The sequence below is a fragment of the Rhinoderma darwinii genome, chromosome 1, assembly GCF_050947455.1.
Source record: "Rhinoderma darwinii isolate aRhiDar2 chromosome 1, aRhiDar2.hap1, whole genome shotgun sequence".
In the NCBI taxonomy this organism is placed as follows: Eukaryota; Metazoa; Chordata; class Amphibia; order Anura; family Rhinodermatidae; genus Rhinoderma; species Rhinoderma darwinii.
This window is the reverse complement of record NC_134687.1, coordinates 131571499-131587964: the sequence shown is the minus strand read 5'-3', so window position 1 is coordinate 131587964 and position 16466 is coordinate 131571499. Positions and strand designations below refer to the sequence as shown.

General features: G+C 45.1%; 1 protein-coding gene across 1 annotated transcript in view; it reads left to right on the top strand.

The window, feature by feature from the left end:
- Positions 1–2030: 2030 nt before the first annotated feature.
- REELD1 (reeler domain containing 1) overlaps positions 2031–16466 on the top strand; it is a 119405-nt gene continuing 104969 nt past the window's right edge. The window contains exon 1 of the mRNA XM_075848072.1: positions 2031–2189. Within this exon, the coding sequence (XP_075704187.1) occupies positions 2031–2189 (159 nt within the window). The remainder of the gene's footprint in view (positions 2190–16466) is intronic.

The window sequence follows — 16466 nt, the reverse complement described above, 5'->3', positions numbered from 1 at the left end:
GAGAAAGAAAAATTTGGGAATTCAAGATGATGATAAAATTCCAGTCATTGACACAAGGCCTCAATCTAACACCAGGATTTATGAGCCACTACATGGACACACGTCACGTCCCCCATCAGACTGACTCCAGATGCCTTAACTCCTAAGTCATCACCCCTATAACCTCAGTTTTATTGCCCCGGCTTATCTTAATGATGTATCACCTCATGTACTAATTGTCTTTGTGTAACATCTAAATGTTGTGCTTTTTTCTAAGTCATTCATTTGTAAACTGCCTGAAGAAGGGGCCTCTGTGCTCTGAAAGCTGCATATAGAACTTTTATGGTTAGCCAATAAAGGTATCATACCTATTATACTTTTGTCTTTTTTGACACAAAAGTATTTAACACAACAACAGACCATGTGATGCGGTCCTCTAAAGAGGGAAATCTATAGCGCTCCAGATGTGTCCTCCCTTAATTTATCTCTAAGCCTGACATGTCCCGAGATGTATGGTGTGAGATTTACACCCTTGCTACATATGGTTCACTAGCCATTTCCCTTATAAACTGACATTCTAATCTTGATATCCGTGAAGAGAGGTATCTTCGTGTTAGAGGTAGTGGTGATATCTGTGTGTTGAAGCACTCCTGAGCTAAAAGCCTTGAATACAGACTGTAAATCATCTGCCAATGCCACAGCTGCACTGGGCTGCAACTGTAGCAAAATTGTGTTGCCAATAGTCTTCTATTCCTTATAGCTATATTCAATTTCACGAGAATACAGCCACAGAAGCCAAAGTCTGCATGGACTATGTTAGGTCATGTGTGCACAAAGACAGATGACAGGGATTCAGAGCAGCAGCAAGGTCTTGTTCGTTTTGTAGGGTCATTTGATTGACCCATGTGGTCTTGTGATGCCACTCCATGTGCTTACATAGAGCAGTAGTTCCTACATTTGTGCTCTGGCCACACCTTACTTTCTGCTTGCAAATTTGGCACTATGCCATGTTTTTTTCCTTCGGGAAGGTACAGAAGAATGGCCACACGTCAGAGTACCGTAAAAAGCTAGTATTCCCACCCCCACCTGAGCTTGCCCCTCGTCTGGCAGGCTTTTTTCTGGAGCCTACACTGGCAGCAGTGTCGCCGTCACCTGTTACTCAGCTGATCATACCAGCAGGCCTACCCCTGGGACGTTTTGCAGATGTTCTGACCCTACCTGTGCTTGGCTCTTATCACCGCCAGAGCTGCCACTACCCTCTGACTACGTCATCACCTCATTACCGGTTTCCCACATCCTGTCCAAAGTCACATCATCATCATAGTCGTCATCTTCCCTGCCACTTTTTTGTCTATTCTGATGTCTCAGGGGCTTCTTGCCCCCTTCACCATACCCTCCTCTGTAACTACCACAGCTATGCGTCTCGGCCACCGCTTTCACCACCTCCGCAACACACAAAAGCTGGCTGTTCTCAAACAACTCCTCATCATCACTATGTTGTTGAGTATCTTCCTTGTCCATAGCACCTGGAGTGCTGGCTCTTAGGATAAAAAGTGGCGCCCCCCTAGGAGTGGGTAGTGAAGACAGAGATGATGGAAGGGAAAGGCTTCTATTAGTGTGCCAAGTAAGGCTGGATTCACACGAGCATTTTCGGTCCGTAACGGACGGAACGTATTTTTCGGCTGCAATTCCTGGACCGAACACACTGCAGGGAGCCGGGCTCCTAGCATCATAGTTATGTACGACGCTAGGAGTCCCTGCCTCGCTGCAGGGACAATTGTCCCGTACCGTAATAATGTTTTCAGTACGTGACAGTAGTTCCACGGAGTGGCAGGGACTCCTAGCGTCGTACATAACTATGATGCTAGGAGCGCAGCTCCCTGCAGTGCGTTCGGTCCGGGACTTGCGGCTTAATAACGCTCCGTCCTTTACTTTGCTCGTGTGAATCCAGCCTAACTGTAGGGGAGTAGAAATCCACTGAAATCTTTCTCAAAGCCATAGCGTCAGAGTCTTCCTCCTGAGATGACCGAGCGCGAGCCAACCAGTCCACAATGGTGGTATCCTCCGAAATAACAGTCCCAGTGGAGGATGTGAACTCTGGCTGGCTGCTACTAATACTACTACTATTCGGACTGGGCCTGGGCACGGGCACATGGCTGGTGACGACAGTGCTGGTACTAGAACCAACATCCTTACTAGCAGAAGACATGGTACGTCTTTTTTCCTCTACCCTGTCCTTTCCCACCCTTTCTTTTACCAGACATTTTAGTTTAAAAATTTTTATAACACGCACACAACGCTCTGTGCAATACCAACTGCAAATTCTGTTTAGTATTTGAAAAAAATGCGCACAACAGGCCGAAATTTTTTATTTTCTGCAGTAACAATTGATATGAAATTGATTGTGCAATGGACAAACGACTCTAATGTCCAACACCGTTGCTTTTCGCTGCGATTTCTGTATAGTATTTGAACAAATGTGCACAACAGGCCAAAAGATTCACTTTTGTGCAGTAAAAATTAAGCTGAAATTGATTGGGCGATGAACAGGCAAAAAACGCCCTGTCCACTTCTTTTCAGTGCAATTGCCAAATTCTGTACTAAAATTACTGTACACTAGTTTTGTAAAAAGCAGCTTTGCTTTGTGTTCTGAATGTGATTTCAATTTGCATGCAATACGCTGTCAGTGGTGCACAAAAGGCAGTCCAGCACAGCAGCAATGACACTGTTGTGTGGATTGTGTTGCTCACTATGTCTCTCTCTCTCAATGTCACAGAGATCTCATTCTCAACTTCTCTGCCTAAAATGGCTGCTGAAGCACGGTGCATAGCCTTTTATACTGGCTCTGACATCACCCCTATACTGCCTCCTGATTGGCTGGGAGAGCTGTTTGCAATACATTATGGGCTGGTCTGAGGTCATGTCATCCTTCCTCCTCCTCTCTTCCGTGTGACGAACGCCATCTTTAATATTAGCGATTTTTCCAGGTTTGGCCGAAACGAACCACACCAGGTTTGTATTCGCGCCAAACCGAATTTATACCAAAGTTCGTACCAAAACAGAGTTCGAATGTTTCGGTTAGCTCGTCTCTAGTGATTAACATACATCTGACACTTTTTCCTAGAGTGGGAATAATTGTGTCATGGAAATTGCAGCCGCTTAATGCCACAATGTAGGAAATATGCAGTAAGGGAGAATAAAAGAGCGCGCAAAGACCACAATTTAAAGCTGACGAGTATATTCTGTATGCCCAAAAGTATGTGGACACTTGACCATAAAACCTATATGAGCCTGTTGGACAACCCAAAACCATGGCCGTTAATATGGAGTTGGTTCCCTTTTGGGGTTATCACAGCCTCCACTCTTCTGGGAAGGCTTTCCACAAGATTTTGGAGTGTGTCTGTGGGATGTTTTGGCTAAGTCACGCACTGCTTTATGGTAAGAAGATCCAGCTCACAGTTTGTGTTCCAATTCAACCCAAAGTGCAGCAGTGTATGGTACCAGTGACCAAACAAGTGGGATTTAAAAAAAAAACATAAAAATGAAATACCGTTTTTAACACTATAAAAATATTGAAAGTAAAAAAATCTTTTTTATATTATTTGCGTAATAAAACGTTAACAATAAAAAAATTATACTTAAGTGGTATTGCTACACATGTAAAAGTCAAAACTATTACAATAGTAATACATAAAAATATGAAACTGCCAGAATTGACGTTATTTGCTCCCCTTGCCTCCCTAAAAAATGGAAAAAAAAGTGATCCGAAAGACATGAAGCCCAATAAAAAGTACAGGTCGCCGTGCAAAAAACAACCGCTTCATCGTTAGAGAAGTAAAAATATTATGGCTCTCAGAAAATGACAGCACAATTTTTTTTCAAACAAATTGTTTTTCTTTGTAAAAGTAGTACATCATAAAAAAAACAAACAATAGATATCTGGTATTGCCATAATCGTATTGACCCAAGAAATAAAGTCATTTTAATCGCAGGGTAAAGGCCATAAAAATTAAACCAGAAAACAATGAAGGAATCCCTGTTTTTGCCCATTTCACCCCACAAAGAATTTTTTTGCACTTTCCTAGTACTTTGTATAATACATTAAATGGTGCAATTAAAAACTATTAATCATCATGAAAAAAGAAAAAAACCTCACGCAACTAGGTGAAAAGTTATGGCTCTTGGAAGATGGGGAGAAAAAAAATGAAAACGATAAAACTTAAAATGGCCCGGAACTTAAGGGGTTAATTAGACATTATTTGTATATTATTATTTATTAAAAATTTCTCTCCCTGTAGGATTGGCCACTGGGGGTCGATTATATTATATCATATATTTCCCTTAACTACATTCAACACTCTCCAAAGAAGCTGCTGAGAAGCAATTTCAAAATCTTGACTCCGGATTATTGATGTGCTTTAGTGGCATTGATGGCAAAGTTTCCAAAGTCCACGCGGCTACAGAAAGAATATGTACTAGCATTTTTGTGCAGTTTTGGCTAATAAGAGAATGGACCTGCCCTTAGCTATGGCAGCATATTTTGGTGACGGATCCACTTTAAATTCAAAAATTTTGTTCAGTAGAATTGTAGGGGTCTTGAGGATGTAATATAGAGGTTAGAATTAGGCAGCATTAGGGTAAGGCCCCGTGGTGCGGTATTGATGCTATTGGCCGAACGTTGTTGTTAACTGCTGCTTATCTGCAAAATCGTTCATCCAAGAAGTGTGCATTAATAGCCACTCGCTTTTTCAGGTAAACAGCAATGAATGACAACGTGTGGCTATTAACGAGAGACTTGACATCCGCACCAAACTGCCAGCGCGGCCCTGTCAATGCCGCTCCATGGGGCCTTACCCTTACAGCCATCTGAAATAGGCCTTTAACCGGTTAAGGACTAGGCTGTTTTACAGCTAAATGACCAGAGCAAATTTCACAATTTTGCTATGCGCTTCTTTAGATGACTATAACTCTGCAGGTGAATAAAGATCATCTTTGAATTTTACACTTTTTTTAAAGGACAGATAGGGCTTTGTTTTAGTGGCATTTGTCAGTATATATATCATTTTAATTTTTTTTCTCTAAAGTGGGCAAAATTGGAAAAAAATGCAAGAATTTAGCAATTGCGTCAGTTTATGCCAGCATTTTTCACACATAGTATGGACCATTCTTCCACTTCTCCCGTGCATGGGGATACCAAATATGTGTTCTTTATTCACCGTGCGGGCATGTGCCAGGGCTTGGCATAAAAGAGGCTTTTTTCGGTCCAGGAATTCTGCATTTGATTTTATAGCCGCATACTGTTTTCTGGGGGGCGTAATGCTGCTGAAACATAAGAAACACTCCATAAATTACTTCATTCACACAAATAGACCCCACAAGGTTTCCTTCAAGGGGTTTGTCATATTTTTAGAAAGTCCAGTTTTCTTCTGAAAGTTTCTTGAATAAGATGGAACAAAATAAAATTAGCAATTTTTTAGCAAATGCGTCAGTTTAGGCCAGCATTTTTCGCACACAGTATAGACCACGAACAAAATTCATCTCCTTTCACATTCTGCCACTTCTCCTGTACATGGGGATACCAAATATGTGTGTCTTATTTATCACATAGAGATGTAGGAGGGTGGACGATAGAAGAAGTCTTCTATAACACTTCCAAAATATCTGCTCTTGAAGCAGAGATCCCAAAATATTCATCTAGGGGTATAATGGGAATAATTTTTTTGGGGTTTTCTAAAATAAGAAATTGCAGGTTTATGCAAATGGAGCTCTACAGCAGATGAACTTTAGAAAATATGCAAACGTGACATCCACCCCACCCCACCCCCCACCCATTCCCTCCCTCACCCTTGGAGTAAAATCAGGGGAAAAATAAAAATGTAATGTAGGGCAAATATATTTTCAACTAATTAACTAAAATCTAATAATTCAGAACAGTGTGGTATTTTTTTAAAACATGGGTCAATGCACAGGCCTGGTTGCAAGGGACATGATGGACAGAAATATCGGGAATCTTTGCGGTGCCCGTCTTTTCTGCACACGCGGCACTTTTTCTGGGGGTTGGTGTTGGGGAATCAGAGTGATGAAATGTATTTCAGTCAGTCGCGTGACATCCTCAGACTGGGGGCATTCTCTGGTGTCCTGAACATCAAAAATGAGGCCTTCAATAATTTTCTCCTGGAAATCCAGGTATGTGTCTCTGCCTCTGTTTTTTTTATAGAGCACAAATGAATTGTGGATTGCCACCTGTAGAAGATAAATGGCCACTTTTTGTGTACCAGGTTTTTGTTTTGCATTTTACTAAATTGTGTTTTACTATTCGGACACGCTCACTGGTTTGTGCTTGTCCGATGTTGCCCCCCCTTTCCCTCACTGCCACTGTTCCTGCGGTATGAATCGTGCTTAGCACATATACATCTTTGCGATCCCTGTACTTGACCGCCAGCAATTCCTCAGATGCATAAGCACAGGAGTCCCCCTTTACCATGCGCTTCCCCACTAATTGCTGCGGAAAACCAATTTGGTTTTTGCGCATTGTACCACATGCCCCAGTCCTTGCAGCATGCAAATGCCTAAACAGGGGCACACGCTAATAAAAATTATCACAGTACAGGTGGTACCCCTTGTGAAGCAGAGTCTGCATTATCTCCCACACGATCTTACTGCTGATGGAAAGATCAGGGGGGCATCCAGGAACATTTATTGAGCGGTCCCGCCCTTCATAAATCCTGAAGGCGGTGGTATATCCTGACCCGCTTTTACACAATTTGTAGAGCTTAACGCCATATCTTGCCCTTTTGGAAGGTAGATATTGGCGAAAAATAAGTCTTCCATAAAGTTGAGGAGGGATTCGTCCACGCTTACATTCTGCTCAGGGGTGTAGAGTTTCAGGAATAAATTATTGAGGGAATTTATTAGCGGTCTTATTTTGAACAACCGATCACAGTTTGCATCGGTACTTGAGGGGTCTGTGCGTTGTCATTGAAGTGGAGAAACCTCATTATTGTCTCATAACGAGACCTGGGCATTACTGCAGAATACACTGGGGTTGCTTGGGCGGGTCTTGTTGACCAGTAAGACCTAATGGAGGGCTTTTTGGCAATACCCATATTTAGGGTGAGCCCCACATTTTTTTTTAATTCCTGCAAATTGGTGGGTGTCCAATCTCTGGCATGGGTGGATGAAGGTTTCTGCCTGATATACTGAGCGGCATATAAATTTGTTTCGTGGACAATGATATTTAGGAGGTCGTCTGTAATAAATAAATGGAAGTAATCCATTTGGACAAAATTTGTATTGTCCACGGTTATGCCAGGAGTGGCAGTAAATCCGTGGATTCTAGGCCAAAAAGATAGGGCAGGTGCCCATACAAGAGCCTGAACTGGAAGGACCAGGCTGTCCCGTGCTACAGCGCTACTAGGCCCTGCGCTTCCATGTTCTGCAGTTTCAACTGCATCAGGGACAACGTCCCCTGAAGATGAACCTGAAGTGACGCTATCATCGTCACTGCCCAAAACAGGTTCCATCTCTGACGCCATCTCTGATGCGGTCTCAGACTCAGACCACAGCATGGCGTATGCCTCCTTAGCGCTAAAGAACTTCCTCGCCATAACGTCACTAACACCAACTAAACAAATTTTTTTTCTGTATAAACTCACAAACTAACTGGTATATATATATATATATATATATATATATATATATATATACACTACCGCTAACAAAAAAATAAACCGCTATTGCTATATATATTATATATATGTGGATATATATATCATTATATATTCCCTACCTGCCTATTCTAATAGAATAAAAGGTAGATAGATAGAAAAAAAGATAGATGGATAGATTGTATAGATGGATAGAAATCTATCTATAAAGAGAATGTTTTATAGTGTAACTGTATTTTTTTGTAACTGTAATCTTGTAATCTTCTGGCAGCAATTCTCTCGAGTCTCTTCTTCTCCTCACACTGAAACAATGTTTGAGGAGAAGAAAAGAGGCAGGAGATTTGCTGCCAGAAATATCAAAATAAAACAAATGTGATCGCTGTGATAGGTTTTCACAGCGACCACGTGTTCAGAGACCATCCCTGATACTCTGCCCAGAGCTGTTGGTAACAGCGTGGGCACAGGGCTGTGTGCACGCGATTGCGTGCAACCTGTATTATACGTAGAAATGTATGTGATCGCTGTGATTGGTTGTCACAGCGATCACATGTTCAGGGGCCAAAAGATTGGCCCCTGACACTCTGCCCAGTGCCCATGGCTGTTAGCAACAGCCAGGGCACAGAACTGTGTGCACGCGATCGCGCGTGCACAGTCTCTGAAGTGCCGCCGTAATTAGTCTATACAGCGGACTTCAGAGACCCTGACCACTGGCCGTAAAAACACAGCCAGCGGTCGGGAACCTCTTAAATTAGAAAAGTTATGCAATACTAAAGGATGACAATCAAGCACAGCCCATGGACAAGAGTGGTGACGTTCCTGGAAAAAATATTCTCTTACAACAACTCTAAGGCCAGAATTTATTTTGTGTATTAGGGTATGTGCACACACACTAATTACGTCCGTAATTGACGGACGTATTTCGGCCGCAAGTACCGGACCGAACACAGTGCAGGGAGCCGGGCTCCTAGCATCATACTTATGTACGATGCTAGGAGTCCCTGCCTCGCTGCAGGACAACTGTCCCGTACTGTAATCATGTTTTCAGTACGGGACAGTTGTCCTGCAGCGAGGCAGGGACTCCTAGCGTCGTACATAAGTATGATGCTAGGAGCCCGGCTCCCTGCACTGTGTTCAGTCCGGTACTTGCGGCCGAAATACGTCCGTCAATTACGGACGTAATTAGTGTGTGTGCACATACCCTTATGGGATAAGCGAGAATGGAAAATACCGATATATAATCACACATCCACAAGTGCATTTAATCTCATTTATATCATCTCTACTTGCTGCTTTGTGGGTTGTTGTTGTTTTTTTCTGTTTGTATTTAGATATTAAAAGTAGGCTCAACTGTGCTAAGGTAATGCTTTGGAAACAAGTATGTGAAAGACATGTCTCTAGATACTGTATTTGAGGAAGGGATTTAAGGCCTCATGCACACGACCGTGTTCGGTCCGTGATATACGGTCCGCATGTCGGCCGCTTGTCCCGGACCGTACAAAGTACAGGGAGCCGGGCTCCTAGCATCATACTTATCTATGACGCTAGGTGTCACTGCCTATCCACGTAACTACTGTCACACACTAAAACATGATTACAGTACGGGACAGTAGTTCCGCGGACAGGCAGTGACCCCTATCGTCATAGATAAGTGTGATGCTAGGAGCCCGACTCCCTGCACTGTGTTCGGTCCGGGACATGCAGCCGACATGCGGACCGTATATCACGGACCGAACACGGTCGTGTGCATGGGGCCTAAGTGTTACATAAACATCCACTGTGGCTATAGGTTAAAGGTTCTGGTATTCCTTATAAAGACATTTATTCAAAAGAGAAAAGGACAAAGAACTCTTCAACAACGTCATAGTTTCCTAAAGTGACTCTGCCAAGAAGAGATATCAGAAACCCCAACTAGAGATTAATCCTCATTCAAATTTAATTGTGACATGTAGTATAATATTATATATTATGTGAAATAGAATCTTCTAAAATTAAAAAATACTTTATTTCCTTAGACATGTTAGGCCAGGTTCAAACATCCCGAATTTGTTGCAGAATTTCAGTTAGGTGGAATTCACACGACAGGGTTTCCCGGCTGGGTGCCGGCCGTTCATAAATCGGCCGGCACCCGACTGCATTAGGAACAATAGACCCCTAATGGGGCTATTCACACGACCGATTTTTTGACGGGCCGGGAAAACCGGCCGTCAAAAAATGGGACATGCCCTATTTTTGGCCGGGTACCCGGCCGCCCGGCTCCCATAGAAGTCTATGGGGCCGGGTAATACACGGCCATCACCGGAATGTGTCCCGAATGATGGCCGGGTCTACCGTCACTCGCGCTCTCTCTCCTCCTCCTCACAGCGCAGAGTGCATGTGAGGAGGAGGAGGGTCTTTTCTTGCTCCCTGTAGAAGTCGGAATCCCCAATCCCCAGCCGGGGATTGGGGATTCCGCTACAGGAGAAGTGAGTGACTACACTGTCCATATATGAACACAGCGAAGTCACTCACTTCTGCAGCGGAATCCCTGACTCTATGGCCGGGGATGCCGCTACAGGAGAAGTGAGTGACTACACTGTCCATATATGGACACAGCGAAGTCACTCACTTCTGCAGCGGAATCCCCGACTCTATGGCCGGGGATTCCGCTACAGGAGAAGTGAGTGACTACACTGTCCATATATGGACACAGCGAAGTCACTCACTTCTGCAGCGGAATCCCCGACTCTATGGCCGGGGATGCCGCTACAGGAGAAGTGAGTGACTACACTGTCCATATATGGACACAGTGACGTCACTCACTACTGAAGCGGAATTCCCGACCTGTGGCAGGGAATTCCTCTCCAGGAGAAGTCAGTGACTACACTGTCCATATATGGACATTGAAGTCAGTGACTTCTCCTGGAAGGGGGGGGGGATGGGTGCAACCTACAGGGGGCTGGGTGGCATCACCTACACGGGGCTGGGTGGCATTACCTGCAGGGTGCTGGGTGGCATCACCTACAGGGGGCTGGGTGGCATCACCTACAGGGGGCTGGGTGGCATCACCTACAGGGGGCAGGGTGGCATCACCTACAAGGGGCAGGGTGACATTACCTACAGGGGGCTGGGTGGCATCACCTACAGGGGGCTGGGTGGCATCACCTGCAGGGGGCTGGGTGGCATTACCTGCAGGGGGCTGGGTGGCATTACCAACAGGGGGCTGGGTGGCATTATCTACAAAGGGCTGTGTGTGGCAACAAATTTAAATGAAATTCATCCGATTTTAAAACGGACAGGGAAAACAACGGATGCAAATCGGGTCCAAATCGGCCGGTAAAAACGGCAACACGGCCCGGAACGGAATCGGAACGGATGCAAACCGGATGCAAACGGGCCGGGAAAATCGGCCAAAAACGGCCGATTTTCCCGGCCGACACTCGGACCCTGTCGTGTGAATGAGGCCTTAGGCCTCATGCACACGGCAGGGTTTCCCGGCCGGGTGCCGGCCGTTCATAAATCGGCCGGCACCCGGCTGCATTAGGAATAATAGACCCCTAATGGGGCTATTCACACGACCGATTTTTTGACGGCCGGGAAATCCGGCCGTCAAAAAATAGGACATGCTCTATCTTCGCCCGGGTACCCGGCCGCCCGGCTCCCATAGAAGTCTATGGGGCCGGGTATTACACGGCCATCACCAGAATGTGTTCCGAGTGATGGCCGGGTTTCCCGGCACTTGCGCTCTATCTCCTCCTCCTCACAGCGCAGAGTGCATGTGAGGAGGAGGAGTTGATGCCATTCTGACTAATGGCATCGCTGCACACAGTGTGGCAGGGCCGGAGTGTACAGCAGGTGGAAGGGAGCGCTGCGCTGGCTCCCGTCCCCTGCTTGTTTTCCTGGCCCGGCGACACCTTCGATGGCGCCGCTAGTAGCAGCAGCTGCTGCTGCTGCGGCTGCTACTACTGCAGCGACGCCACTATAGCAGAGTGGGGAGGTATCTCCCCGCTCTGCTATGTGCTAGCCGCACTTTAGCTCCTTGAAGGAGCGGAATCCCCGTGTTTTCGGGGATTCCGCTCCTGGACAGAGCGCTTTATGTCTCTGTCCATATCTGGGCAGTGACATCAGGGGAAACTCCTGAAGCGGAATCCCCGAACACATGGGGATTCCCCTTCAGGAGTTGCCGCTGATGTCACTGTCCGGATCTGCCCGGCCCGGCACGGATGCAAAACTTTATGCAAACCGGCCGGGCAGAATGCCCGATTTTACCGGCCGGCACTCGGGCTCGGGCGCGACCCGTTCGTGTGAATCCCGCCTTACAGAATCTGCACTAACATTCCCAACAAAGTACAGTGTAATGTAAGTAAATAGGGTTTTAACAAACACCATACACATACGGTGTACAACATCCATAGTGGATTTTATTTTCAAACCCACAGCATGCCCAATTTGTTGCAGATTTTTGCAATGCAATAGATGAAATTTTCCACTAAATCCGCATCAAAAGGTTCAGGCTAGCAGACTATGCCAAGTGACGATTATGATCAACAAATACATTTTACAGGATATATAGTCACGTTGGGTTCATGGACCCACTGGGCCATACCGCCTTGGCGGTATGGCAGCAGGGCAACAGGGCGCAGGTAACAGCCTATAGTCTGTATAGGGTACCTGTGGCAGCTCGGACAGTAGCAAGGCAGGCTTGGCTGGGACTAGGCAGCAGGCAGACGCCAGGGGTGCTGTAGCAGGACAGACATGGTATGCAGCACAGCACGACTACAGCTCAGTGCGGCACTTGACCAGGATAGCACGGGATACAGGTACGGGACACACTGGGACCTAAGAAGACACTAGGAGACCATTTGCATAGACAAACTTTGGGTATGACAACAACGCTCAGGCATGGGAGGAAGGGGCTGGGCCCATCTTATAGCCCAGGGTGCTCTGGGAGGAATCGGCTCAATTTCCCACCTGTGTGCGCTTTGGCTTCGTAAGTCTAGACTGAGCTCACGAGCGCACCCTTGTGGTCACTGTGGAACCGGACGGCCGTATGTGCAGACATCTCTGGAGAGAAGAGCGTCGACTGGATGGAAGGAGTTCGTGGTCAGCGACCACGGACATTACATATATACTGCTGTGTATTAATGTACACAAACATTGATTGTTCATCAATTCTTCATAGCACAGGACAAGAACAATTGTTTTATTGATCTAAGAAATACAGTAATTTGAAATAATAATTGCCCCCTTTCAGAAGTTTCGGATTTGGCATAATCAAGGGCGAATGTGAATCCACTAGATATATTGAAACATGGCCTGAAATAGAGCAAAAAAAAAAGCTCTAACGCATTTTATGCAAAGGACTGCAATACTATCACAGTGACATGAAAGACTGACATTAAATTACAGGAGGCAGCACCAGTAGACCTAGACTCGCAAAGGTGGTACTGACAAATCCGAAATATTGGGTGGGGCTGGACTTCCTGACCTCAAATTATATCATGAGGCTGCGGTTCTGTCTCGTCTGTTGGATTGGTCTTATAATAGGGCTTGAAAACTATGGGAGGAGATAGATCATGTTCTTTCTCCTGTGGATCTGTTGACAGCCCCTTGGATGAAATCACGGGACAGGATGTCCATTAATACTTGGGACTTTTTGGTGTCACATTCATTGACTTTATGTGATTCCTGTGTGGCAAAGCATAATATCTCTTCTAAACTTGGCCCCATGTCATCTTTATTTCAAAATCTGGCATTTCGGCCATGTCTCTCGGCTCGCTCTTTTTCTAATACGGAAAATTTACACAACTCCTCCCCTCAAGCATTTGCTGGTGGATTACCTTCTCTTGACTCACTTCGAGCTACAGCTTCAATCCTATCTCTGCAATTCCTTCTCAGGTTCATCATATTCTTCCTCGTTATCTGATTTTGATGACTTCCTCATCTCTTCTGCAGTGCCAAGGTGTTTATCATGCATGTATCAGCTCTTCCTGTCTGAGTTATAGCACCACAGTGCTTCATTTTTCTGCAATTGGAAGATGGAATTGGATACCACCTTCGATCAGAATGACCTTTTGAAAGCTTGTACTTTTTCACATGGTATCTCCAGATGGTACTATTGTCCAATTAATGTACACCTGATGTTTTCCAACTTACCTGAAACATGTTGGTGTTGTGGAACAGACAGTGGCACTATGATACATATTTGGTGGGGATGTTCACACATTAAGCACTTTTGGGAGCGGATACTAAACATCTCTAGAGCGTTCTCAGTGAAGGAAAATTCAAACACCCCCCCCCCCCAGTTATATTACTGTCTATCATGCCTGGCTCCGTGGCCAAAGTCAAGAAATGCCTCCTGAGACACTCTCTGATGGCAGTGAGGATGGTAATTCCAAGAGATACAACACATTACTTTTTTTCCCCATCTCTGTTTTTTTTTGTTCTTTCCTGACTTATTCTACATATACATTTTTTGCGTTCTCTCTGGGCAACATCCAGGATACATGTTTTATTACAGTGGTTAGCCTAATTAAAACATGTTACAGTGCATTTGTAAAGCCTTCAGACCCTTTCACTTTTTTCACAGTTTATTATGCTGAGGCCTTGTGCTAAAATAAAAAAAAAATCGCGTTTTCCCCATCATTCTGTACTCAATACCCCATAATGACAAAGTAAAAACAGAATATTAGACATTTTTGCAAATTTATTAAAAATGAAAACCTCAAATTTCGCACATAAGTATTTAGACCCTTTCCTATGAAACGTGAAATTTAGCTTTGGGAGTCTCCCATTTCTCTAGATCATCTTTGAAATGTTTCTACATCTTGATTGGAGTCCACCTGTGGTAAATTAATTTGATTGGACATGATTTGGAAAGGAGACACACCCCTGTCTATAAAAGCTCTCATGGCTGACATTGCATATCAGAGCGAAAACCAAGCCATAAAACCCAAAAACTCAGAGCTCAAAACTGTAGAGCTCAGAGACAGGGTTGTGTGGAGCCACAGATCTGGAGAAGGGTACAAAAAAAATTCTGCTGCACGGAAAGTTCCCAAGAGCACAGTGGCCTACATAATTCTTAAATGGAAGAAGTTTGGAACAACCAGGACTCTTCCTATAGCTGGCCGTCCAACCAAACGAAGTAATCGGGGGAAAAGGGCCATGGTAGGAGAGGTGACCAAGTACCTAATGGTCACTCTGGCTGCGCTCCAAAGATCCTGTGTGCAGATGGGAGAAAATTCCAAAAGGTCAGCCATCACTGCAGCACTCCACCAACCTGGGCTTTATGGCAGAGTGGCCAAAAATAAGCCCCTCCTCAGTAAAAGACGCACGAAAGTCCATCTGGAGTTTGCAAAAAAAAAGCACCTAAAGGACTCTCAGACTGTAAGAAACGAGATTCTGTGATTGATGAAACCAAAATTTGACTTTTTGGCCTCAATTTTAAGCGTCATGTGTGGAGGAAACTAGGCACTGCTCATAACCTGCCAAATACCATCCCTACAGTGAAGCATGGTGGTGGCAGCATCATGCTGTGGGGGTGTTTTTCAGCGGCTGGGACAGGGAGACTGGTCAGGGTTGAGGGAAAGATAAATGGAGCAAAGTACAGAGATATTCTTAACGAAAACCTGATCCTGAGTGCTCTGGACCTCCGACTGGGCCAAAGGTTCACCTTCCAACAAAACAATGACCCTAAGCACACAGCCGAGACAACACAGGAGTGGCTTAGGGACAACTCTGTGAATGTCCTTCAGTGGCCCAGCCAGAGCCCTGACTTGAACCCAATCAAACATCTCTTGAGAGACCTCAAAATGGCTGTCCACCGACGGTCCATATTCACCTATTCAACCTAAAAGAGCTTGAGAGGATCTGCAGAGAAGAATGTCATAAAATCCCCAATTCCATGTGTGCAAACCTTGTGGCATCATACCCACTGTAACGTCTATGGCCGCAGCCTGTCGTTCTGACTTACCCTCTGACGGCCGCGGCCATGGACATGTGAGTTCTCGGCGGCATCTCCCTCCTAGAAGACGTCTGCACTCACTTCCTGCTTCAGAGACTGTCTCCCGCAGGGCGCACGCGCCCACACGGCCTTAAAGGCCAGTGCACGCACAATTGCAGGAGATCTGCAATCAGTCCAGAATGCTGCTGGACTATAAAAAGGGCTCTGCCCCTTGATAATTGCCTGAGCGTTGTTGTATACCTAAAGTTTGTCTTGCAAATAGTCTCCTAGTGTTTTCCAGTTCCCAGAGTTACCCTTTCCTGCTGCCTGTACCCTGTATCCTGTGCTACCGTGCATCTGTGCCATCTAGAGTTGAAGTCGAGCTGTGTCTTCCGCTGCATCTTCTGTGTTACACCCACCGGGTGTCTGCCTGCTGTCGGAGCCTTATCTTAAGCCTGAATGACCGCTACAGTCTACATTGCCACAGGTACCCTTTCTGGACTATAGACATTGTATTGTACCTGCTTGATCTGCTGCCTATCCGCTACACGGTACGGTCCAGTGGGTCCACGGCCCGCACTGTGACACCCAAGAAGACTGGAGACTGTTATCGCTGCCAAAGATGCTTCAACTAAGTACTGAGTAAAGGGTCTGAATACTTATGTCAATGCAACATTTTAGTTTTTCCTTTTCAGTAAATTTGCAAAGATTACTAACCTTCTGCTTTCACTTTGTCATTATGGGGTATTGAGTGCAGATATTTTTGCACAAGGCCTCAAGATAACAAAATTTGAAAAAATTGAAGACTATTCAAATGCATTGTATATGATATAATGTCACCATGGTACCCGTACTATTTCCAGAATAATATAAACAGTGGTTTTTATTCACCCTCAATATAT